A 22,974-nucleotide genomic window follows, 5' to 3' on the forward strand; every position below is an offset into this window, starting at 1 on the left:
AATATGCAATATTTAAAAATACAAAAAAAAATTATTTGCTATGAAAGATTATTTAACTTTAATCATTTTTTTTGTTTATTTTATTTTTATTTAAATTGATTTGTTTTAATTATCAATTTTTTCCATTTATCTCCAGTTTTTCTTTCTTTGTAGAGATTTCCTTGTATTTTTAGATTTTTATTTTTGGCGCCTGCCCCTTGAAGTTTTGTTCAGTTTGGTTCTAATTTTTTTTTATTTTGTCGTTCTATTTATTTTTTTTTATTATCTCTTATTTTCTTTGCACAATTCTTTATGCGTTTATTAACTCCTCCGATCTAATTAATGTGCCCTATTTCGTATGTAAAAAAGAATAATTAGTTACAGTTTTTAACCTCAATTCATTACACACACGTGTGCAAATTTCTGTACACAAATCGGCATAAAATCATCTGATCGGTCTTTAATAATCTCGTTAGTGATAATTACAATTTCTGTGGCAAAATTAAGATAATGATGAAAGAAATATTTAATGTGTAATAATAATTGTTTTTTTAGATTCATAGTTTTAATTGCAGTTTAAACACATTTTTATCATACACAATAATGTGGTTTTGAAAAATGAAAATAATATTGACAAATAAATTTGCATATTCTGAGTGCATTCCATTTGACATTACAAAATACTATCAATTTGTTTCATCATTTTTAATTGATCAAGAAATCTATGCTTTTTTTTTTATTTTGATTATTTTTTATTTGGAAATAAACGATTTGTATAAAAGAGAATAAAAAAAGAACAATAAATTTGTTTCCATTGTTAATAATAATGTGATTTAAATCATTTGTAGCATTCTATGGAATTGTAATCATGTGATGTAATAACGAAAGTTGCTGGTCATTGCTCAACACGTATTAATCAGTGTCAATGTGACAGCTTCTTCGAATATACAGATAACGCAGTTTTATAAAATATTTCAGCTAATTGACGGATAAGATTTATTTAGAATTATTGCAGAATTAGTCAAGTTAATTGATATATATGCAAAATGTTACGTAAAGCATGTCAATGTCAAATAACCAGCTCGATTCATTCGAGCTGGTGTGCTGAAGTATATGATATGCCAATGAATATAATTATCAGACCTATTCCTCCTGTACTAAATGAGGAAAAAGTTCAAAGTTTAATGAATGCATTGAAAAATACTGAAACTGAGCACACGGTACCACCCATCGATGTTCTCTGGATTAAAGGATCCAAAGGTAAACTTGTCAAATCTGTAAAAATAATATTCTCATAGAACAAAAAAATTAATGATGAATTTTATATTGTTGTTTTGTTTAGGTGGTGATTATTATTATTCTTTTGGTGGTTGTCATCGTTATACTGCTCATCAACGATTAGGTAAAACGTCTATTAAAGCCAAAATAATTGAATCAACATTGACAGACTTACGATATTACTTGGGGAGTTCTACGCCTAACTTAAAGTGACTTTAAGTGCATTATTTGTATTTATATAATGAAAAATATGTATTAATATATATATATATATATATATATATATATATATATGTGTGTGTAGACACACTACATGTATATTTTTTAAAAATTAGTACTACTATATCTTATGTCATATTATTTTGATAAGAATATAATATATATAATATACAGATTTATGCTAAAATACGAGTGATATTGAAAAAAAATTAATCAGGATATATATATATATATATATATTTCTGTGATTATATATAGTATTCATACAATGTGCAACAATTATATTATTACATAAACAAATATTATATTGTATATAATTCATATTTTTCATATTTTTTCCATATTGCCAGACTAGAAAAACATATTTTTATATATATATATAAATGACATTTTTGTTACAAAAAATCTTAAATTTATTAAATTCTTATTTTAATTCTATATAATTGCACTACTATATAATATTCATCTATAATTATATTAAACCAAGTGTTTTCTGTTTCGAAATTTTTGATTTGCTTCTTTCATAAAGTATGGTTTGTAATTTCTGGTGATATTAGATTGATAAACCATGTCCTCAACCGAGTGAGATCGATTTGATTGACTTGTAGACTTATTTCGCAAGTGAACAGGTATGATGGATTGTTGTAAATGTAATACTTGTGTATTTGTCACTTCACAATCAATTTGCATCATTGTTATATGATTAGATGGCGTTGAAAACGTACCTAAAAAAAGAAAAATATTGTAATTACATATAGTTTATCTAGTTATCTGCTACATCAAATATAAATAAATTTCTTCATATTATAAATTATTATATCCATGCGTTGAATTAATATTACTCTAATATTCAAGTATATAATTATATTTTTATATCATATCAATATTATTTACCATCTACCATAGATACAGCAGGTAGAACTAAAGACATTTTAGGTCTCGCTGTATCATTTTTTCGAGAAGCTGGCAATAGTAAATGTTCGCCACTAAACCAGACGACGTAAAATGTATCATCTTTTCTTCCCAAAGCTTCAAATAGAGAAGCGTGTTTGCTCAATATCGGAGAGAAGATCTCAATCGCATTATTATTAGAATATCGATCAGATATATCAATCATTTTGTGTACAGTTTTTATTTTTCTATCTCGCGATAAGTACGGTTTTCTTTTTGTTTTTTCTTCTAATTGTGATTTTGATGACAAGAGTGCGTTTAATGAATTTGTTTTTAATTTCGTTTCTTTTGCAGTTCGATTATCTCGATCGGATTCACCACCAATCCAACGTCTCAATTCATTATCTAAACGTATCAATTCGCTCTGATTAATATACATTGGACACATTAATTGATGTGTCGGTACACTTTTATTAAAATCTTTTTCAATTTGATTCTCCATATTGTTATCATTTTCATTCACTGTCCAGAATAATCTTCTGCCATGTCTGATTTCCGTATCGGGAATAGCTATTGGTAAACTGTCAGAATCACTTTTGACGCTTAAAAGTGTTCCCCTTAAACAGAAATAAAAAGAAACATTATATTTATATTTGTGGCATACTATATATACTGTAATAATTTCCTGATTATAAAACAATTTTTAAGTTACAAAATTGCGAATTATCGCCTTTATTTTTCAAATCTGAAACTCTTATCTGTAATATCGAAAACAAAAATAATCGTCTTCGTAAAATATTGTTGTCTCGTTTTATTCATTCTCTCATTATGATAAGATAATTATCAAGTTATTAAATCAGTCCAAACAATATTATGACTGAGAAATTGTATACAATATGCTTAATTTGGAAATCAGAACCAATTTATTTGATAAATGGAAATATTTAATGACTCATTTTTATTAACAATTATAAACAACACATTATTTTTATAATAAAAAAGCTTTTCTTTTTGTATTTCTTTACATCCCAAAAATTGATACTTAGGATTAAATTTTTGCTCTGACAATATCATAAAAAAATTTAATAATTTTTGTATTTTATATATAAATAACACAAAACACTTTATATAAAAATGTATTCTTTCCAAAACAAATATTAAGGCATAAATGGAAAAATATACTTACTTAAGACCATTAACATTGAAAGATATTATGAAAATCATTCCTAAAAAGAGAACGAGGTTCCTCTGTCCTTTCTTCCTTAAGAAAGGTTTAATACTTAATGTAGGTAAACTTAAATGTTTATGTTTAAATTTATTATTATCTATAATACTGTCTTCCATTTCCATTAATCTTTGCTTTAAAATCTTGTTTTCCTAAATGGGAAAATTATATAAAAAATTAATAATATTGAAAAACAACTTATTAGAAATTTGTAAATCTAATGCATAAATTTAAAATATGGATTATTTACTGATTGTAATTGTATATTTTCTTCCATCAAGTCGTCCACTCGTTTCTCTAAAGCAGATACATATTCTTTTTTCTTTTTCCTTGAGAGACTAGCAGACTCCCTATTTCTTATCATTCTTTGTTGTCTTTTTAGTGCCTTTAATTTTTGGTCGTCTCTCGTTGAATTTAAATCTTGATTCTTTGCAATTAATGAAAATGTTTCATCCTGCATTATTTGAAATTGTGTGCAATTTATCAAATTTTCTACTGAGTCAGTAGCACTTGCTGGACAAATATTTGATACAGTGTTAGTTCCGTTCTGTGGTAAATGAAGCGCTGGAGTCTTTGTTCTTATATTAGTTGGATTTATATTCAATGAATTTTGTACTTTAACATGTCTCTTTGTTGATAACATCTGAAGTTCTGAAGGACACAATATATATTGTGAATTTGCATTCTGTGTAAAATCTTGAAGGATAAAAGTATCCTGAGATTTACCTAGAATTAAATATTTACCTTAAAAATTAGATATTTAAAAAAATTATATATACATATACTTGAACAAACACATACATAAGCACAGAACAAAATAATTTTCTGATTATATATATAATATATCATATAATATATTTAATTTGAAAACAGTAAAGATAACAAATAGTAGCATAGAAATTTAATATAAAATTTGTTAAAAGTAAAGTATTTTTTCTATTTGTATATAAAAGTAATATATTTTTACCATTTTTTACATGTTGTGCAACATCTACTGGCAAAGATTGTATATTAAGATGTTTTGTAAAATCTCTTTTTGTATAAATAAATTGTGCATGTTTTGCATCTTCCTCGTTAACAGATGTAAGTTCAACTGGTATTTCATTTGATATATTTAGAGGTGATTGAGATGATTCTGATGAAGATGTATATTTTACACAAGAAATTAGTGGTGCTTCTAAAGAAACCTAAAGAAAAGATTGAATTATAAATTAGTTATTAAAAATATACTTTTATATCACATTCTATATACTTTTTATATATAAAATACCTCTGTGTTCACATTTTGTGTTGAACAATTTGATACTTCTTGCATCAAATATCTTGTCGCTTGTTTATCTGAATCATTAGAGTCTGAGTGATTTAGGCTGGGTGATAGTGAAAATTGTGCATCTGGACTTTCAGGTTCAAATTTAATATCATTTTTTATCTCATTTGTTTCTTCTACTTCTATAAATTTCAAACAGTGAAGAATAAACTTTTCTCTTATATCTCATTTTTATAGATTATATATTTTAACACATACCTGGACTGTTTTGTAGAAAATTGAAATCAAATTCTTTAAAATTTAAGTCCAATACATCCTTATCTGTTTTATTTTCAAACTTATAATCTGGGATTATAATTTTTTCTTCTTCTTCTGTTGTCATAGACATATCTAATTCGCTTCTCCATGATTGAAACAAATCGTCGTACTGACAGCTTCCTTCTATAAATGAAATTATTAGAATAATCCTTGAGATGTATTCAATTTAACTGGAAGCTTCACTTAGATTATAATAAAAACACTTATTCCTTGCGTAAATACAAAAGTAAAAATTTTGAAAGGTAAAAACGATCACTCAACACACTACAAAAACACGAAATACTCAAAAGAGTGTATTTTTATCAACGTCTAAATGGAATAAGTTAAATAATTAAATATTTAATTTGTGTACAATTTTAAGCAACTAAGAAATTATCTTTGTTATAACCAAGAGATGACAAAATGTATAATTAAAACTTATAATTGATACTTAACCTAAAATTTCGAAGCCTGGTAACATTTGTATATCTCTGTATAATATTGCAAAACAACTCTGGTTGTCTGTTGAAACTTGTATCTTATACGCTTTTTCACTCAACAAAGTATACTTAATGGAAAACTCAAACTTTTATGTAACGAAATACACTTCTGATTGAAAAACTTCAAAGTTGGGTTAACAATATACGTTGAATACTGCGTAGATTTCATTGAGTTAGAAAAACTAATATAAACATAATAAACATAATAACATAATATAGAAATTATAAATATATAAGCAAATGTATGATTATATTCGTGATAAGATCACTAAAATCTGATTGAAATTATTGCAAAATTGAAATGTTCTTCGAGCGTGTTTCTCAACTTACTCATCAACTATTGTTATTATAAAGTGACATATCTCACATTGCGTTTTCTGCTCCGCCATTTTCGCGAGTTCGATAGAGTGACGTTTCGATTGACCAATCGGAGCAAAGAGATTTTTGTCCATCGATCCGATTGGTCAATCAACAGATTCGACACTTTCGCGTCGTCAAACAGAACGTACATAATTCTTCATCACCCGGCGCCATTTTAATTATACATACCCTGCACGTGAAAGCGAACGCATGCTTGATGAATTTATACGAAACGGACTAATGAGAGAATAGTGTAAATTTTTAAGAACAATTTAAATAAAGATCTATTAATCTATATTAAATCGTTTATATAAAATTATGTAAGTACATACAATGATAATTATATTTATGTTTCTCTATCGTCATTTTACTATCATATTGCACATTGCATTGTAATAATCATTGCTTATTATAGGCTTTAAAGATGGTAAGACATAACAATCAATTACCGGATAATCTTCCGCAACTACAGAATCTTATCAAACGTGATCCAGAGTCTTATAAAGAAGAGGTAAATTTTCAATTCATCTTTATCAGTGTATTAAGTGCCATATTATATAGTATTATTATTGATGTTGATTGTATATCCTATTTTATAACACATGCAATTGTGAAATACAATAATTTTCTACATTATAATTTATAAGCTATCTCTTTGTATTTTACATATCTTTTACAGGTATTTAAAAAAATTATTTTAATGTGTAAAAATATAATATGTTTGTTCACAGTTTCTTCAACAATATCTGCATTATAAATCTACTGTAGAAGTCTTCCGTTTGGAACCCACACAATTTAACAAAAATCTTGATGAATTGGTAACTTTCTTGGCTCAGGTTAGCACACGCTAAAATTCTAACAACATATCATTTTAAAGAATAAATAACATATTGATAGAAGCACTAACAATTTGTCAAAGCTCCAGTATTTCTTGGAAGAGTGTGAGACAGTGTAGGCGATAAAAATTGATTTTGTTTCTATATTATTTTGCACGCAATTTTAGAGTGTAATAAAAATGGAAAAGTATTTGGAAACGATAAAAAATAGTATTATATGTCGAGAAAAAATTATAGCGCGACTGTATTCTTTAATTGGTGCAGCAAATGAGCCAATGCCGGAAAGTATATTTGTGTATGGCCATATGGCTACTGGAAAGTCATTGATTGTACGAAATCTACTCGATTATTTAAAGTATAATGTTAGCTATATTAATTGTATGGAGCATTTAGGCAGCAAACATATATATAACTACATATTAAGCGATTTAACTGCATCTGTAAAAGAATCTAGTGCCGATATGCCGTTAAAATGCAACTGTGACAATTTCATGGATTTTATACTTGCACTTAAAAAAATTTCTCACAGAGATACACGTCCAATTGTATTAGTATTTGACAAATGTCATAGAATTAGACATTTTGATGTAACTTTCCTACCAGCGATCTTAAGACTTAGGGAATTGTCCTGCATTAATATATGTACGATTTTTATAAGTGAGATTGCGTGGGATAATTTTAATACTAAGATAGGTATGTTGAAGCCTATAAAGATATACGTTCCACAATACACGAAGGACGAATTAGTACGATTATTATTACTAGACAAACCAGCGAAAAAAAAATACGACGAGGACTTTTATAAGAATTATTTGAATCTCTTTCTTTCTGTATTCTTTCGGTTTTGTAGAGATTTGAACGAACTTCGATACATGGCCAAGATAAATTTTATCAAGTATATAGAACCTATAGAAAGTAAGCAAATTGAACCAAATAATGTTGCTGCACTGTGGCGTAATATCTCTGCTACTTTGAAATCTAATTTAGAAATAATTTATCTTAGAGTTTCCACGAATGATTTCTTGCAACCCGATCAACAAATATCTCGGGAAATTGAATCGACGACAAAATTAGCTTTAAGTTTCGAATTACCGTTTTACGCGAAATATATGTTAATCGCATCATATTTAGCTTCGTACATTCCTTCAAAATATGATAAAGATATTTTTATGAAACAATGTAGTAAGAGAAAGAAAAAAGTACGATCAGTTAAGAAAGCAAGAGACATAGATTCGCAAAAGAAATCTCGGGTTTTTACTATCTCGAGGATGCTTGCGATCTTTTGCGCTATTCTTGATGAAAGAATAGACATCAATGCTAATTTACTCGCTCAAATATCTACCATGTGTCAACTAGGTTTACTGTCTGTCGTTGGAGATAATGTCTTGCAGTTAGACGAACCAAAATTTAAGTGCTGCGCAAGCCACGACTTTGTTACAGTTTTAGCTAAAACGGTTGGCTTTGATATAAAAAATTTCACTAGCTTTAACATATAAATTGAATACACCTGAATATATGATTCATTTTTAGTTATAGTTTTTATATATGTTTGCTTCTAACAGCTTTATCTAATGCTTTCATCATAGACTTTTTAAGTAATGTAAAACTTACATATTTTTATATTTGAAATAAGATTTGATTTTCATTTATTATCAATTTATTATCATTAAGCACACATAATTTGTAATGCATAAAATAAATTTAGTATGAGGAATATTTTGTATATAAATTAGTGAGATAATTCAATCTTACTAAAGAGAGAGAAAAAGAAGCGAAGAGAAAGAGAGTTTTGAAAACATATATATATATCATATTCATAAAAAAATTCTTTATAATATTTATATTCATTAATGATACAGTTATTAATTGTATATATAAGCATAATATATTTATAACAAGATATATTGTATAACAACTTATATATTTTTATTGCATAACTATTTTTTTACGATTTTAAGAAATTTTTCAATAAATTATTCATTTGCTAAACACACTTGTTGTATCGATTTTTTTTCGTGTCATTGCAGGTAGCCCATTGTTATCCAGACGATCTAAAAACATATCCTCAAGAAATTGTTGATATATTACAAACTCATAATATCATATTAGACAATGAAATGCGTATGGTAAGCATTACATATATTATAAAATTATATTATGCAAGTAAATTGGATTGTTTACTGAATTGTAATTATATTTTTTAGACATTTTGTAAAGCGTTGATTCAGCTACGCAACAAATCACTTTTAGAACCCACTGCACTACTCAGTTTATTTTTTGAACTCTTAAAATGTCAAGACAAAGCTTTAAGACAATTTCTCAAAATGCATATAGTCACAGATGTGAAAAATGTCAATGCAAAACATAAAAATGCTAAAGTTAACACAGCGTTACAAAATTTTATGTTTTCAATGTTAAAAGATCCTAATGCCAAAGCTGTGAAAATGTCTGTAGACATTATGATAGAATTATATAACAAAAATGTTTGGAATGACATCAAGACTGTTAATGTTATAGCAACAGGTTGCTTTTCTAAAATAACAAAAGTAGCAGTTGCTAGTTTGAAATTTTTTTTGGGAACTGATCCAGAAGAGAAAGGTAGTGATGATAGTGATTCAGATGATGAGCCAAATATGAAGGAAATTATGATGGCTAATAAAGTAAATAAAAAAACAAAAAAACGACAGAAGCAGTTACAGAAAGCTAAACAATTATATGTAGTAAGTTACATTTTTATAATGGAATATATTACAATATTTAAACCAAAATATATTATTTTCAACTTTAATTTGTATTTCAGAAAGCAAAAAAGAAGAAATCTAAGGCACCTCAATATAATTTTTCGGCATTACATTTAATTCACGATCCTCAGGATTTTGCTGAAAAGTTGTTCAAGCAGATAGAAAAGAAAAATGACAGATTTGAAGTTAAGCTTATGACTTTAGACGTTATCTCTAGACTCATTGGCTTGCATAATTTATTTCTCTTGAATTTTTATCCATATATACAAAGATTTCTTCAACCTCATCAACGAGGTAAGATTTATAATGTAATACATCATTGAACAATTATATGAGTATTGTCTAAATGTTATCTAATTGTAAGTACAATGACACTATTAATTACTGTACAAATCATTACTATTTTTATGAGTATTTTTCCTTGTTCCAAATGGAAAAACATCCACATTTATATATATATATTTGTTTTTTCTTTTTTCAGAGGTGACCAAACTCTTACAGTTTATAGCACAAGCTTCCCATGAATTGGTACCACCTGATGTGTTGGAACCTGTTTTACAAACTTTAGTGAATAATTTTATAACAGAACGAAATTCTGCGGACGTGATGGCTATAGGGTAGATATATGTTTAATTGTGTTTATTATAAAACATCTTCGCGCGATGTATCCATATATGCAGCTCTATTTATATACAATATGTATTCATGCAGCTTAAACACTGTGCGCGAAATATGTACACGATGTCCATTGGCCATGAATGAGGCTCTACTTGAAGATTTGGTACGATACAAACAGTATAAGGAACGTTCCGTTATGATGGCAGCACGTTCTTTAATTGGAATATTCAGACGTATAATGCCTGATTTATTGCGTAAAAAAGATAGAGGCCGTCCTACAGAAGCCAATGTTATGATAAAATCTTCAAAATATGGCCAAATTCAGGCAAGTGAGTTCATAGCAGGAGCAGAAGTTTTGTCTGATCAACATACTGAGAGTGACACTGAAGAAACTGATAGTGATACAGAAGTAAGTATAAAAACGTCACAATATTTAATATATTATAACGATTACTAGTTGTACAAAAATTTGTTTATATATTTAAATATAGGATGATGACGAATGGATTGATATAAGCCAAAGTGAGGAAGAAATCAGCGACGATGAGTCGACAGCAAAGGATATAAATGAAACAGTAAAATCTTCCATTGACGAAAATGACGATGATAAGAATTCATCCTGTAGCGAGAACAACAGTACAAAGAATATCTGTGAAACAAATAGCAAGGAACGAGAAATGGACGAAATTCCACAAAAGAAAATTAATTTAAAGAAACAATTGAAGAAGGCACAGAAATTAGAAATGAAGGAAAAACACAAGTCAGAACGAAATGAAGAATTAACAGCCGAAAGGAAAACGAAAGCGTCTTTGATTTCTACTGATCGATTGCTCACAGATAAAGATTTTAGAAAAATTGATATCGCATTAGCAAAGCAAGAAGTAACATATGCTAAACGCGGCTCTAAAAGGACACACGATCAAATTGAGACCAATCAAGATGGAGAATTGGTAAAACTGAGTGATATTGAAAATATATATAAAAAACGCAAGCATGACAAGGCTGCTCGGCAGAAATCTGTGAAAGTATGTATAAAATATTATATAACATTATGTATATAAAAATAGACTAATTTAAATATTACTAAATTTGTAGAAGGGGCAAGAACAAAGAGATAAGTTTGGTTTTAAAGATCGACGACAAAATGCAATGTGCAGTAGAACAAATCGCGAGAAAAAAAAAGGAAAAGCATTCTTAATGCTGAAACATAAATTAAAAGGGAAAGTAAAACGATCTTTTAGAGAGAAACAGATAGCTCTAAAAAATCATCTGTTAAAACAAAGAAAAATGAAATAATTAATACACATATTGTCTAGCTCTTTTTTTATATTCCATCACAGTTTTCTTCATAATAATAAATTGTATATATGTATGAAACATGACATACTTCTAATATTTTAAAACTAAAAACTAGAATATGAGTACAGGAATGTATTTTCCTTACATTTTAATTTTCAGTTTTATTATTATGGAAAAAATAGTTTCATATTGTATAAAGTAATATATAAATACTGTCATGGATGTAATAATAATTATGATATATTTGATGTGAGGATTGAAACTGGTATAATTCCAGAATTCATTTTTCATATGCTATATATAAAAAATTATTTATGTCAGATGTTTTATTTACTTACATAAAATATAACAAAAGGATCAATATTTACATATATTTGTATCTGAATATATGTTATAATTAAAAATAAATAAGAGGTGCACAGAAATTACATTCGACAATTTTTTAACAATTTTGAATTGAAGTCTAACAAAAATCCATGCACAAATCATTAATTTTTATTAAGGTATTATTGACTAATATAATAATCGAAATGTGTGAAATACATCCACAGCCGTATAATTCTAACTTCTTTATTCTCGTGACTGGAAATTGATGCACGCGGTTTTTTCGTCCAATCACATTTGTGTACAAAACAGCGTAGCCAATGACAATCGTCACCGTACTTGGCCGTAAAAGGAAATAAGGAACGATACTCTCGAAAGCAGCTCGAGACGAAGAGGCTCATCATCATCATCATTATTATTATTCATCGCTGCACGCGTTTCTTCCCGGTTTATAAGGAATAACGCGAGGATTTATCGCAAGATCGTCTCGCTCGTGTCAGAATAAGTCAAGGAATTCTGTGCAATGTCGACGGTAGCGAGTCCTTTAGCAGTTGGAGGCGTCCGACAATCGGGGGCTCCGGTGCGAACACAAAATGGTAAGGATGCGCTGACAATCCGTAAAGTTTGGTTATATCGCGTCTCGAAACTTCGAAATAAATTTTATAGCTCAAAACGAAAAGGATCTATTGTACAAATATAAATTCAGAATTAGGCTAATAAGAGCAGAAATTAAACGCAAACCTATTTTTTAATTTCTTCTTTATTCAATTTGAACATTTCAGACCTTCCTTTGGATCCTTCTGTAGCTGATCAGCAAAAAATCCTTGTCTTGATCCTCCTCTCGAGTCCTCAAAATGATCTTAAATAAGGATAAAGAGCAAGGAACTTCCTGACAAAGCAGTACTAATTGTACATGTATTATCTTTGAAAATTTGTCAAAGACGGAGCATGGATCAAGACACAGGAATCTTTGCTAATCGGTCTACTGAATATAGTCTATAGGAAAGATCAAAACATTCAAATTAATCAAATTTTAAAACAAGTTAGCTTGCAATCTAATTTCTGCGCTTGGCTTTTATTAGCCTGCTTTCTATCTGAATTTAAATTCTAAATACCATATTTGTGGGTTGCTATTTTATTTAAAAAATCTGAATTCATGTAGAATTGAAAAACAAATGACATATTAATCAGTATTATGTTTTATGTGTAATGCAAAATTACATGTAAACAGAATGCTTGATAATTTGTAGAATAAATGACTGTTTAATGTGAAATGTAGAATGTAAGTATAGAATATAGAATGTTTAATATTATACATTTTTCCCAATTATCATAATTAATTACATTTGTTAAATTTTATTTGATTGTATGTATAGCAAACCTTAAGAATGCAAATCAATTTAATATTCAAGCTAAAGATTATACTAAAATATCTTGTATACATATATATATATATATATATATTTTGTGCTTATACTTTTATAATAATTAATCCTATTTAAAGAACACACAGTAAATATATTTTAATATATAATTTTTGAGCTATATTGCAATTATAATCTGTTATGTATAACAATTTCTATATAATAACAATATAAATATGTAAAATTAATATATTATATTTATATTTCTTTCAGTTATGGCTGCCTCTGCTGTTGCTAATATAGTTAAAAGTTCGTTAGGCCCAGTTGGTTTGGATAAAATGCTGGTTGATGATATTGGTGTATGTATATTATTTAGCTTTTCTAAATTTTTTTAGTATATCAGACAAATATTTGCAACAAGATATTACATGTATATCACAATTTATGTTATAATTATATAATATTTTCAGGATGTCACTGTTACCAATGATGGTGCAACAATCTTACGTTTGTTAGAAGTTGAACATCCAGCTGCACGAGTGTTAGTTGAGCTAGCTCAGTTACAAGATGAGGAGGTTGGAGATGGTACTACTTCAGTAGTAAGTAATATATTTATATTTACATTCAACAAAATTCATAATTAAAATATTTAATGCAATAATTTTATTTTTTATCAATTAGGTAATAGTAGCAGCTGAGCTTTTAAAAAATGCAGACGAGCTTGTGAAGCAAAAGATTCATCCAACCTCTGTCATTAGTGGTTACAGGCTTGCCTGCAAGTAAGAATTTAATGATTCATTGCATTAATCAAAATTTTGTTTTGTTCTCAATATTGTAAGTAATTAAATTTAATAATTTAAATAAATTTTTAATTAAAAAAATTTTAGCTAATTAATTATGAAATTAATTTCAGAGAAGCATGCAAATACATTCAGGAACATTTAACTGTTAGTGTGGATGAACTCGGAAAAGATTGCTTAGTCAATGTTGCAAAAACATCTATGTCCAGCAAAATTATTGGAGCGTATCCTTTTGATATTATTCGAGATCTTTTTTTTTTTTTCACCGCACACAATCTGTTTTTGATATTTACTATGTGAACAATAATCATCATTTAAAATAATTTCTATAACTACGATTATAATTAGTGATGCCAACTTCTTCGGTAACATGGTAGTCGATGCCGCTAATGCGATAAAAATCAACGATGGCAAGGGAGGCTCTCTGTATCCTGTTAAAGCAGTGAATGTCTTGAAGGCTCATGGAAAAAGTGTTCGGGAATCTGTCTTGATTCAAGGATATGCTTTAAATTGCACCGTCGCTTCTCAAGCGATGCCGAAGAAGATAACAAACGCAAAGATCGCGTGCCTAGACTTCTCGTTGCAGAAGGCAAAGATGAAGTTGGGTGTTGAAATACTTATTACAGATCCCGAGAAACTCGAAGCCGTTCGTCAACGTGAGGCTGACATTACTAAGGAACGTATTCAAAAGATTCTCGCTGCTGGAACTAACGTTGTTCTTTTGTCTGGCGGTATTGATGATCTATGCTTAAAGGTACAGTCATAAATTTAAGATAATTTTTCGATAGTATATGCACAATATTTACAATTACTTTTTTTCTATAGTATTTTGTGGAAGCTAAAACAATGGCAGTGCGTAGATGTAAGAAAGCTGATCTGAAAAGAATTGCTAAAGCTACAGGTGCGCATTTTCTGACTTCATTGACCAATATGGAAGGAGAAGAGAGTTTTGATGCTAGTTTCTTGGGAGAAGCTGCAGAAGTAGTGCAAGAAATGATATGCGATGACGAGCTTATTCTTATTAAAGGGTATATTTTATAACTAATTAACATATTAATAAGTAAATGTAATTCTATGAAGCATTCTAATATCAAGTACACACGATTACTATCATATTTCTGCTGAAATATATGTTCTATAACAAGAACTCTTTGCATCACACAAATGTGGAAAAAAAATGAAAGAAAAAACATTAATCTTTTCTTTGAACTTCAAGCCCCAAGGCACGTACTGCGAGTTCTATCATTTTACGTGGACCAAATGATTATTACTGCGATGAAATGGAACGTTCCATACATGATGCATTATGTGTTGTGAAGAGAGTTTTGGAAAGCAAAAGTGTCGTCGCGGGAGGAGGTTGTGTGGAGGCTGCGCTGTCCATTTATCTAGAAAACTTTGCAACATCATTGGTATTATTGAATTATCTGCATATTTTCTGCATCAGTATCTCTTTCTTGCATCAAGATATTTACAACATTTCTCGTAAATTACAGAGTTCTCGAGAACAATTGGCTATAGCGGAATTTGCACGATCTTTATTAATCATACCAAAAACATTAGCCGTAAACGCTGCACAAGATGCAACTGATCTTGTTGCCAAACTTCGAGCCTATCATAATTCCAGTATAACGAAACCGGATCTTGTCGATCTGAAATGGTAACAACTTTATGATTTTTCAAATTTTTATAACTATTATGTAAATTAAAATGAATAATTCACACATATCTGCTTTTGCAGGGTGGGTCTTGATCTACTTGTAGGAAGTATAAGAGATAACAAAAAAGCTGGTGTGTTAGAACCAGCCATTTCAAAAATTAAATCTTTAAAATTCGCCACTGAAGCAGCTATAACCATTCTTCGAATCGATGATATGATTAAATTAGATCCCGAACGTTCGAAAACGAAATCTTATCAAGATGCTATGGCAGCCGGTGAATTGGAAGATTAAGTGCATTTTTCTGTTACACATTATATATATACATATATATATATATATATATGTATATATATATTTATATTTCAATTTTTGTGTATGCATAAGACACCTGCTATTTAAAATTTAAAAATAAAGCTTTTTCATACTGTGATGCTGTACTTATTTGATTGCATTAATATAGAATATAGAATACAGATAAATTTTGTGATTATTGAATTTTAAAAATTCTTTATTAAATTTAAAAAATTTTTTAAATTAAAAATTAAGAGGTTATTAAACTTCATTTTCTTATTAATTGTATTGTATGAATAAACTTTTACTTTTATAGAATTATTATAGTTAACATATAATAATCATAGTTTATAATACATTAATATTTTTTATTTCTATACTAATATTAATGTGTCATCTAAAGATTATTTCTTGTTTATAAAGAAATAATATGACTATGTAATAACAAAAAAGAATGAATATTATAATATTAAAGCAAACTTATATTTTAGACTTAAAGATGTCATTTTTGTAGTGTTTGCCACATCATATAAAAGATAGAAATGGTTATACATGAAAGAATATTTTAGTATAACTTAATATAAATTATTACATATGTAATGTATATAACAGTTTATTAATGGAAAATAATGGAATAACAGTTTTAAGTATTATATGATATGTACGTTTGTAAAATTCAATATCATTTTATAAACAATATATATAAATATTTTTTATAGATTTTGATGAGCAGTTAAATAGATGTTATCTAATATGTTTGCTACATCATGACACTTAATGATTTTTTGCAGAATTTAATGATATTAAATAATTCTTTGATCACATACTTTAATAATTGATATATTATCTTGATTGCAGTATGTATATTTATAATACAAACTTGCTTGGAAAATTTCATAAATCATTTTTGTTAAAAGTTTTTGTAATATTTGTGATACATTGAAATAAATCATTAAGCAATCTTTAATTTTCTTTGATACTATAGTACTTCACTACTTTCTATGCTAAATAGCAGTTTAACATTATGTTTAAATTACGTTATTTTTCTATTTAATAATCATTTTCATTTATTCTTCAAGTAGATACTGCCAAAATGTTATATTTTATAATAAAGTATTTTTCACGAAATTAATATATCACTTGTAAATGAGATATAAAAAGAAAATATTTAATTATAAATTTAATATTTTTTATGTATCTATTGTATATATTTTGTGTATTCAGATAATACTTTTTCAGAGTTATAAATAGAGAATATTTTTTCTGATAATATAAAAATAATACATAAAATTATTATTCACAAATTAAATAAACTCTTCCATTAATAACTGTTTACAAATAATTGTATATATAAGCACTATAAATAAATTCTTTCGAAAATTAGTGTTTTCTTGAAACTTATAAATTAACAATCTAGAAATATTTTACTGCATTAATATCTAAATATATCCTATTATATTAAATATTTTCCATTAAAATTAATTATATCAAAATTTAGTAAACTATGTCAATAGCATGTCTATGATTTTGGACCTTCTTGTAATGTAGACTTAAGTCACTAATAATGTGTGGTACATATAGATGTTGTAAAATATTCTTTAACTATTTACTAATTTTATTTAACCCTGTTTAGATTGATGAATGATGTAAAACGTGAGTTGAAGGAACAAAAAGATTAGTAAGATTAACAAGAAGAGTCCATCTAAATAAAAAATAAAAGGAAAAATAAAAAAATAAGCGATTGATGTAATATGTATATAAAAAAAGGGAATGCAATATGATTAATGTGATCATAAAATAATTGGCATTCAATATGTAATTTTGTAAATTCAGGCATCTAAAACAAAATAGTAAACTATTTTTTTATTTTTTATTAATTATACTGCGTTCAAAAACAAATTCCTTCAATGTTTTAAGATTTATTTATGAAAAATGTGAATGTTATTTTTTGATATTTTCTGTGCGACAGATATCAACATTTTTTCATCTGTTGATATTTAAAGTTTCATATTAATTGAGGGCAAATACCTTTACAACGCAGGATTTTCGAATTTTGGTCCTTTTGTGACTATAATCTCAGCATACGAATATTCTTGATTGAGTTCTAATACTTGAAACTTTTTCAAAACTAATAGTGTGTAAAACTTCTGTGCAACCTACAAAAATATATAATTATATTTTATTAATATAAAAACTTCGCATAGAGAGATAAAACATAATAAATCGTTTTTCGAAGCACCAACCTGTTTGCGATTATTTTTGAATGCCATATCCGATAATGTTAATTTATCTTTGGTATCTAGTTTGCTCTTAATAACGTGATACATATGCGCTGCTCTTTTGTTAAGAACACGCTCTTCAAACTGTTCGTAAGTTTCATCCATTTGTTGTTCCTCTTGCTAAAAAACGAAGCATTTTATAAGTAATTAATGTTTTTCATAAATATTTTTTCCTGTAATATTGTAATAATATAATGCATTATGTAAAAATAATTTTTTGAGCATAAAATAATAATTACAGGTCCAACAGATGGCGGAAACTCGTAATCTTCATGATTCCATGGTGTGGCAGGTCCTCTTTCTGAAATCGCACCAGGCGTATGTGCTGGTGGGTGATGTTCATCATAACCCATGTACGAAACTTGCGGTTGTGCCTATTATACAATATAAATATTTTAACGAAAGAAAAATCAGTGGATATAGAACATTGTTCGAAAATGTGATGCAATGATAAAAAAAAACAAAACATATTTAACACTCTTAAGTTGTATAATATTTTCAACACATTTTAAATATATGATGAGTGTTTCAACTCACTTGATCGTAACCCATATTTTCCATCTGCGGCATAGCGGATGTTTGTATGGCACCGGCTTCCTCTTGTGCTGATGCTTGCGCTTCTTCGTGTGTATCGAGTACTTTGTCGACTTCAGCTGGTGTTTCCGAACTGAGCAATAATGCTTCAGTCGGTGGTACCACCGATGGTTCCCTAGAAGGCACGATGCTACTTATATCGGAAACTGATGGTTCTGCCGGTAGAGGTACTTCAGACGATATATTTGATTCCGAAGGAAGATTATGTTGTCCAATTATGCTCGGAATTTCTACTGCCTCAACACCGTTCGCCGATGGTTGACTGATATCTGCTGGCGTTGGTTGAGGTGGTTGAGGAGGTTGTTTTATCTAAACATAACAATAATTTGCATTAATTATAAATTATAACAATTCATAAAAATTCTGCATCACATTTATTCTATTTTTATTTTAAAAGTGTTTATAGTTTATATATATAACTATGTATATATAACTACTAACTTCATCATCCTGCTGCGCTTTCCGTTTTCGTCCTGTACGCTTATTGAGAATACTTTGATCGTAAGACGGCTCTTCTGCAGCATCTCTCATTTGCTCCAGAGACATACCATCTTCCTCAGCTCCAAGTCGTCCAAAGTCTTCATGATCATAAGACTTGCTAGTTAAGTGTCTCTGATAATTCTGTTTTAATAAAAACATAAAAATAAAATATTATTGAATATTCAAGCAATTGTATTGATGTAAAATCATATTATTTTAATCATATTATCTCTATTACCTTAAATAGAACACGAGCTGGAATAGAACTTCCTGGTAGAGCAAATAGCTTTTCTACACCACCAGTTTCTTTCCAATGCATCAATCTTTTTGTAGGTGGAGCCAAGTCCAATGTCGTGATAATATCACTAGTATCAGATAACTGTGCCTTCATCTCTTCACCAGAGATATTTTTCACTTCATCAACAATGAGTTTACGCTTGCGCTTAGTTTTCGTGAAGCCTTTAAGGAAATAAATGTTTTTTCGTTAGTTACAATAAAATGCGAATCAACGTTAATATAACGATAATTTACCTTTTAGAATGGATGCATCAATCGGAGGTAACGCAAAGCTTTCTTCGTCGTCGTGTAACAATGTGGTTTGATCTTGTAAAGGTGGCGGCTCTTCTACGTTATCAACAGCATGTTCCTCTGGTATAACTGGTGGAGCTGGTGTAAAGCGTCGACTGGCGACGCTTATTCTTCCGTCAGCTTCTTCTCCAGCTGCGGCTGGTGTAGCCGGTCTTGAGCCATCAGAGCTACATATAACGTGTTTTTTTAAGTCAAATTTACAATTTTTATATAGTAAAATATATCAAGATAAGAATCTTCCGTCGACCGTACTGGCAAATATTATTTATTCAATAGTGTCGGTTTGACAACACGTCAAGACTCTTAGACGAGTTATTGGAGACTAAACGACCTTTATTATTTTGTCGTAGATATTACTTAGATTGTCGGTATCCTTTTGTAAATTAATAGCGTTATTATTTTTCTTAATGAAAAACATTTCAGTAATTTCTCTTTTTCTTACGTGTTTTTCACTATGCAAAATATGTTCGTTCTTGACATCTTAAAATTATAATTTTATTTTTATTTTTACAAGTATGTTTCGCTTCTTTTTATCATTTTGTAATATTGTTAGTGAAGTAATTTTGTTTTTTATTGTATTAATCTCTGTCTATGTATATCTAGATTACTTGATAAGGACTCAAAGAAGGGTCGAAACGTTGTGATTGGATAAATAATATTTGCCAGTACGGTTGAGAGAAGATTCTTACCTTTTTTAAATTCTGTCTGGCGATTCTCAAATATCTACGTTCTTATTATTAAAATATATCAAGATGGATAAATACCTCATGCCTCCCATTGGAGACGCTGGACCGCCAAAATGATCGCCCATATCTTCATCAGATTCATCATGTACAGACGCAGCAGTTCCAGGAGCTGCACCTGATTCCTGTTGCTCGGTTATCGAACTAACCTCAGGTACAGGTACTTCACCCATTGGAGCTTCGTCAAATAAGCCACCTTCAAAAAGGCCTCCCGCTAAAAAAATATGATTATTGTAAATTACTGTTGTATTTAGTGTTACAAGAATGATTGTAACTTTTTTTTTATCGTACATATGATATCTTGGCCAAGATGACCACCAAAACCATCATCTCTGATAGGTGTATCTATGTCCATAGGTTGTGTCGTAGCAGATGTTCCTGCAACTGGTTCTTTTTCCTTTTGTTCTAATGTTGTTTCTATTCCTGGGCCATCACTAAACAACATGTGACTCTAAAATTATATTAAAACAATTAATATCTTAAAGTTACATTGTTGTCTCGAGAATCTAATAAAGATTTATTAGTGTTTCTTTGATTATTTAATAAAATAAAATTGAAATTAACTTCTAGAGCATTTAATTTAAAAAATATACAAATGTTGAAAATTAAGTAATTTTAATTATTAAATAATAAAACTAATTTTTATATATCAATTAATTATTTGTAATGTTTGTATTGTAAAAGTATAATTACTTTTAAAAATATTCATGAAGTATATTTAATTTTGCTCATTATGTATATATCAACTAATAATTCACACATATATATATATATATATATATATATATATATATATATATATAATTATAAAAAGTATGAATACAAAACATTTAGATACCTGGTCTAATGAGGGTTCTATACCACTGCCATGTCGCAGTAATTCTGGAGGTTCCGCATCAAAACTCATGTCACCAAAACCTTGATCGTGTGTAACCAAAGATAGACTTCCATAATCTTCCCTCATTGTTATTTCCTCTGCTCTAGATTGATTCAAACTAAATTGAGCTTCAATATCAACATCTCTGAAAAGAAAAGATTTAAGATAATTAGTAAAATATATTAAAATACTCTACATTTTTTGGAGTAATTAAAGTTGAACTTACTTAAGTTCAGGCATAGCAGTATCAAAATCGTGAAATACTTCTGGTAAAGTGATAGCTGTTACAGCTGCCTCCCTATGTTCTTCAGGTAGATCTACCATTCCAGGCCTAAAGGCCATTTTAATTTTTACGAAAGCTTCATTACAATCAGCCAATAAATATTTGGCTTTTCTAGAATAGATTCGTACTACTCCCAATAACAAATGACCAGATGTTCTCAAGGCCATTTTGACCTGTTACAAATTTCAAGAAAGAATTAATATTGTGATACATTAATATTTGATAAATTTTGCGATATGCTAAAGTAATACTTACTTTTGGTTGTAATATACCATCCACAGATTTTTCTATGTTAGTTTCAAATACATGCGCTTTTGTTATTTTCTTGTCCCAATGAGCAGCCAGCCATATACGAGCCAAAGGCCCTTTTTTGGCCAACACAAAATGTGCGTAAAACATGATTCTTGTCTTTCTCTAAAACTGCATCAATAAAGATTGGATTACATTACATTGACAAACGAATAAAATTACATTTTTAATTTCAATATAAAATAAGAAAAACATTATTTAAAAAAAGATTAGATAGACAAATACATATGTATATATGTGTTCAATAAATATTATTCTACCTAAGCTTGAACGACAAACACATGAGTAAAATAGATATTTCCTATTGACGATCTAACGTTACATTTGACATGAGATAACGAGGCAAGAAATTTAACATCAGTTTCATGTGTTGGGCATCAATTGACATATAATTTTGACACATAAAAATATAAATACTGGAAGATAACAGTGATTGTTGCCCAATTCATGAAAATATCAACATCAATGCTCAAGATGGCGTTTCCGTCTACAGTTTTGGCGGTTACGAGACAACGTCAAATTTCCGATACCAGTTTTCGTTACGATGCGATGCGGCGAGTCGCCGGGAGGATCGTCCGGTCGTTAGGCCGCGCGATGCAGCGGCATATTCTGCAGCAGGAGCAATCGCGACTGCGACGTTTTCACAAAATGTTCAGCGCATACGGTAGCTTATCACCGCGATACGTATCCTCCGACTCCGCTCCACCACGATTACGCGCGATCACACAACATCATCAACACACCGATTCACCGTTAACTGACATTCCGAAACCCATCGTTCGTTTCCTTCCGTGTGTTCGTGAAACACGTGATTTTCGAGAGAGCGATGACAGATGGCTCGGAGCGTTCGACCAATCAGAACGGAGGAACCGTT

General features: G+C 28.9%; 6 protein-coding genes across 11 annotated transcripts; 4 read left to right on the forward strand and 2 right to left on the reverse strand.

Annotated features, from left to right (window-relative positions):
- Positions 1-193: 193 nt before the first annotated feature.
- LOC114938463 (sulfiredoxin) lies at positions 194-2,290 on the forward strand. 2 transcript variants are annotated; one of them, XM_029312454.2, is made up of 3 exons: positions 194-450; positions 828-1,239; positions 1,322-2,290. In XM_029312454.2, exons 2-3 carry the CDS (start codon positions 1,026-1,028, stop codon positions 1,468-1,470), a joined length of 363 nt encoding a protein of 120 aa, XP_029168287.1. In that variant the 5' UTR covers positions 194-450; positions 828-1,025; the 3' UTR covers positions 1,471-2,290. The 2 variants fall into 2 exon arrangements, with proteins under 2 accessions (XP_029168287.1, XP_085337533.1); XM_085481407.1 differs by having other exon boundaries at positions 194-1,239.
- On the reverse strand, positions 1,698-6,041 carry Atf6 (bZIP_ATF6 domain-containing protein ATf6). 3 transcript variants are annotated; one of them, XM_029312396.2, is made up of 9 exons: positions 5,987-6,041; positions 5,613-5,838; positions 5,118-5,300; positions 4,863-5,041; positions 4,560-4,779; positions 3,843-4,318; positions 3,554-3,744; positions 2,371-2,984; positions 1,698-2,201 (listed from the first exon to the last, which is right to left on the reverse strand). In XM_029312396.2, exons 2-9 carry the CDS (start codon positions 5,635-5,637, stop codon positions 1,954-1,956), a joined length of 2,136 nt encoding a protein of 711 aa, XP_029168229.1. In that variant the 5' UTR covers positions 5,638-5,838; positions 5,987-6,041; the 3' UTR covers positions 1,698-1,953. The 3 variants fall into 3 exon arrangements, with proteins under 3 accessions (XP_029168229.1, XP_029168230.1, XP_085337526.1); XM_029312397.2 differs by lacking the exon at positions 5,613-5,838 and having other exon boundaries at positions 5,987-6,029; XM_085481400.1 differs by lacking the exon at positions 5,987-6,041 and having other exon boundaries at positions 5,613-5,980.
- A 144-nt stretch (positions 6,042-6,185) lies between these two features.
- On the forward strand, positions 6,186-11,517 carry Mys45A (SDA1 domain containing protein Mys45A). The gene is made up of 10 exons (XM_029312395.2): positions 6,186-6,336; positions 6,432-6,527; positions 6,748-6,852; positions 8,880-8,978; positions 9,057-9,572; positions 9,653-9,887; positions 10,075-10,210; positions 10,305-10,620; positions 10,703-11,236; positions 11,307-11,517. Exons 2-10 carry the CDS (start codon positions 6,441-6,443, stop codon positions 11,505-11,507), a joined length of 2,229 nt encoding a protein of 742 aa, XP_029168228.2. The 5' UTR covers positions 6,186-6,336; positions 6,432-6,440; the 3' UTR covers positions 11,508-11,517.
- Orc5 (origin recognition complex subunit 5) lies at positions 6,785-8,845 on the forward strand. The gene has a single exon (XM_029312398.2). It carries the CDS (start codon positions 7,032-7,034, stop codon positions 8,346-8,348), a length of 1,317 nt encoding a protein of 438 aa, XP_029168231.2. The 5' UTR covers positions 6,785-7,031; the 3' UTR covers positions 8,349-8,845.
- Positions 11,518-12,190: 673 nt separating the features above from the next.
- CCT1 (chaperonin containing TCP1 subunit 1) lies at positions 12,191-16,086 on the forward strand. The gene is made up of 10 exons (XM_029312472.2): positions 12,191-12,430; positions 13,472-13,557; positions 13,669-13,797; positions 13,880-13,977; positions 14,112-14,222; positions 14,347-14,752; positions 14,824-15,026; positions 15,215-15,407; positions 15,492-15,655; positions 15,737-16,086. The coding sequence occupies exons 1-10, from the start codon at positions 12,358-12,360 to the stop codon at positions 15,945-15,947; spliced, it is 1,674 nt and encodes a 557-aa protein (XP_029168305.1). The 5' UTR covers positions 12,191-12,357; the 3' UTR covers positions 15,948-16,086.
- Positions 14,271-22,847, reverse strand: vtd (RAD21 cohesin complex component verthandi). 3 transcript variants are annotated; one of them, XM_029312365.2, is made up of 14 exons: positions 22,631-22,847; positions 22,047-22,211; positions 21,735-21,964; positions 21,470-21,653; positions 20,923-21,082; positions 20,653-20,845; positions 19,832-20,055; positions 19,539-19,759; positions 19,262-19,441; positions 18,764-19,129; positions 18,466-18,600; positions 18,191-18,346; positions 17,976-18,103; positions 14,271-17,649 (listed from the first exon to the last, which is right to left on the reverse strand). In XM_029312365.2, exons 2-13 carry the CDS (start codon positions 22,188-22,190, stop codon positions 17,978-17,980), a joined length of 2,319 nt encoding a protein of 772 aa, XP_029168198.1. In that variant the 5' UTR covers positions 22,191-22,211; positions 22,631-22,847; the 3' UTR covers positions 14,271-17,649; positions 17,976-17,977. The 3 variants fall into 3 exon arrangements, with proteins under 3 accessions (XP_029168198.1, XP_029168199.1, XP_029168197.1); XM_029312366.2 differs by lacking the exon at positions 14,271-17,649 and adding an exon at positions 17,656-17,784; XM_029312364.2 differs by lacking the exon at positions 14,271-17,649 and having other exon boundaries at positions 17,786-18,103.
- Positions 22,848-22,974: the final 127 nt, after the last annotated feature.

This window comes from Nylanderia fulva, unplaced genomic scaffold, assembly GCF_048542155.1.
Source record: "Nylanderia fulva isolate GAGA-0341 unplaced genomic scaffold, ASM4854215v1 Scaffold18, whole genome shotgun sequence".
NCBI lineage: Eukaryota > Metazoa > Arthropoda > Insecta > Hymenoptera > Formicidae > Nylanderia > Nylanderia fulva.

Excerpts from the sequence above, each read along its gene's own strand:
- LOC114938463 (XM_085481407.1), top strand. The coding sequence starts at position 1,026 with ATGTTACGTAAAGCATGTCAATGTCAAATAACCAGCTCGATTCATTCG. Across the intron at positions 1,240-1,321 it reads CTGGATTAAAGGATCCAAAG|GTGGTGATTATTATTATTCT; the intron begins GTAAACTTGTCA and ends TGTTTTGTTTAG.
- Atf6 (XM_029312396.2), bottom strand. The coding sequence starts at position 5,637 with ATGTTACCAGGCTTCGAAATTTTAG. Across the intron at positions 5,301-5,612 it reads ACCAGGCTTCGAAATTTTAG|AAGGAAGCTGTCAGTACGAC; the intron begins GTTAAGTATCAA and ends TTTCATTTATAG. Across the intron at positions 5,042-5,117 it reads TTTTCTACAAAACAGTCCAG|AAGTAGAAGAAACAAATGAG; the intron begins GTATGTGTTAAA and ends TGAAATTTATAG.
- Mys45A (XM_029312395.2), top strand. The coding sequence starts at position 6,441 with ATGGTAAGACATAACAATCAATTACCGGATAATCTTCCGCAACTACAG. Across the intron at positions 6,528-6,747 it reads CAGAGTCTTATAAAGAAGAG|TTTCTTCAACAATATCTGCA; the intron begins GTAAATTTTCAA and ends GTTTGTTCACAG. Across the intron at positions 8,979-9,056 it reads TAGACAATGAAATGCGTATG|ACATTTTGTAAAGCGTTGAT; the intron begins GTAAGCATTACA and ends TATATTTTTTAG.
- Orc5 (XM_029312398.2), top strand. The coding sequence starts at position 7,032 with ATGGAAAAGTATTTGGAAACGATAAAAAATAGTATTATATGTCGAGAA.
- CCT1 (XM_029312472.2), top strand. The coding sequence starts at position 12,358 with ATGTCGACGGTAGCGAGTCCTTTAGCAGTTGGAGGCGTCCGACAATCG. Across the intron at positions 13,978-14,111 it reads GGTTACAGGCTTGCCTGCAA|AGAAGCATGCAAATACATTC; the intron begins GTAAGAATTTAA and ends AATTAATTTCAG. Across the intron at positions 15,656-15,736 it reads GATCTTGTCGATCTGAAATG|GGTGGGTCTTGATCTACTTG; the intron begins GTAACAACTTTA and ends CTGCTTTTGCAG.
- vtd (XM_029312365.2), bottom strand. The coding sequence starts at position 22,190 with ATGTTTTACGCACATTTTGTGTTGGCCAAAAAAGGGCCTTTGGCTCGT. Across the intron at positions 20,056-20,652 it reads TCTCCAATGGGAGGCATGAG|CTCTGATGGCTCAAGACCGG; the intron begins GTATTTATCCAT and ends CGTTATATGTAG. Across the intron at positions 18,104-18,190 it reads TCAAAAATAATCGCAAACAG|GTTGCACAGAAGTTTTACAC; the intron begins GTTGGTGCTTCG and ends ATATTTTTGTAG.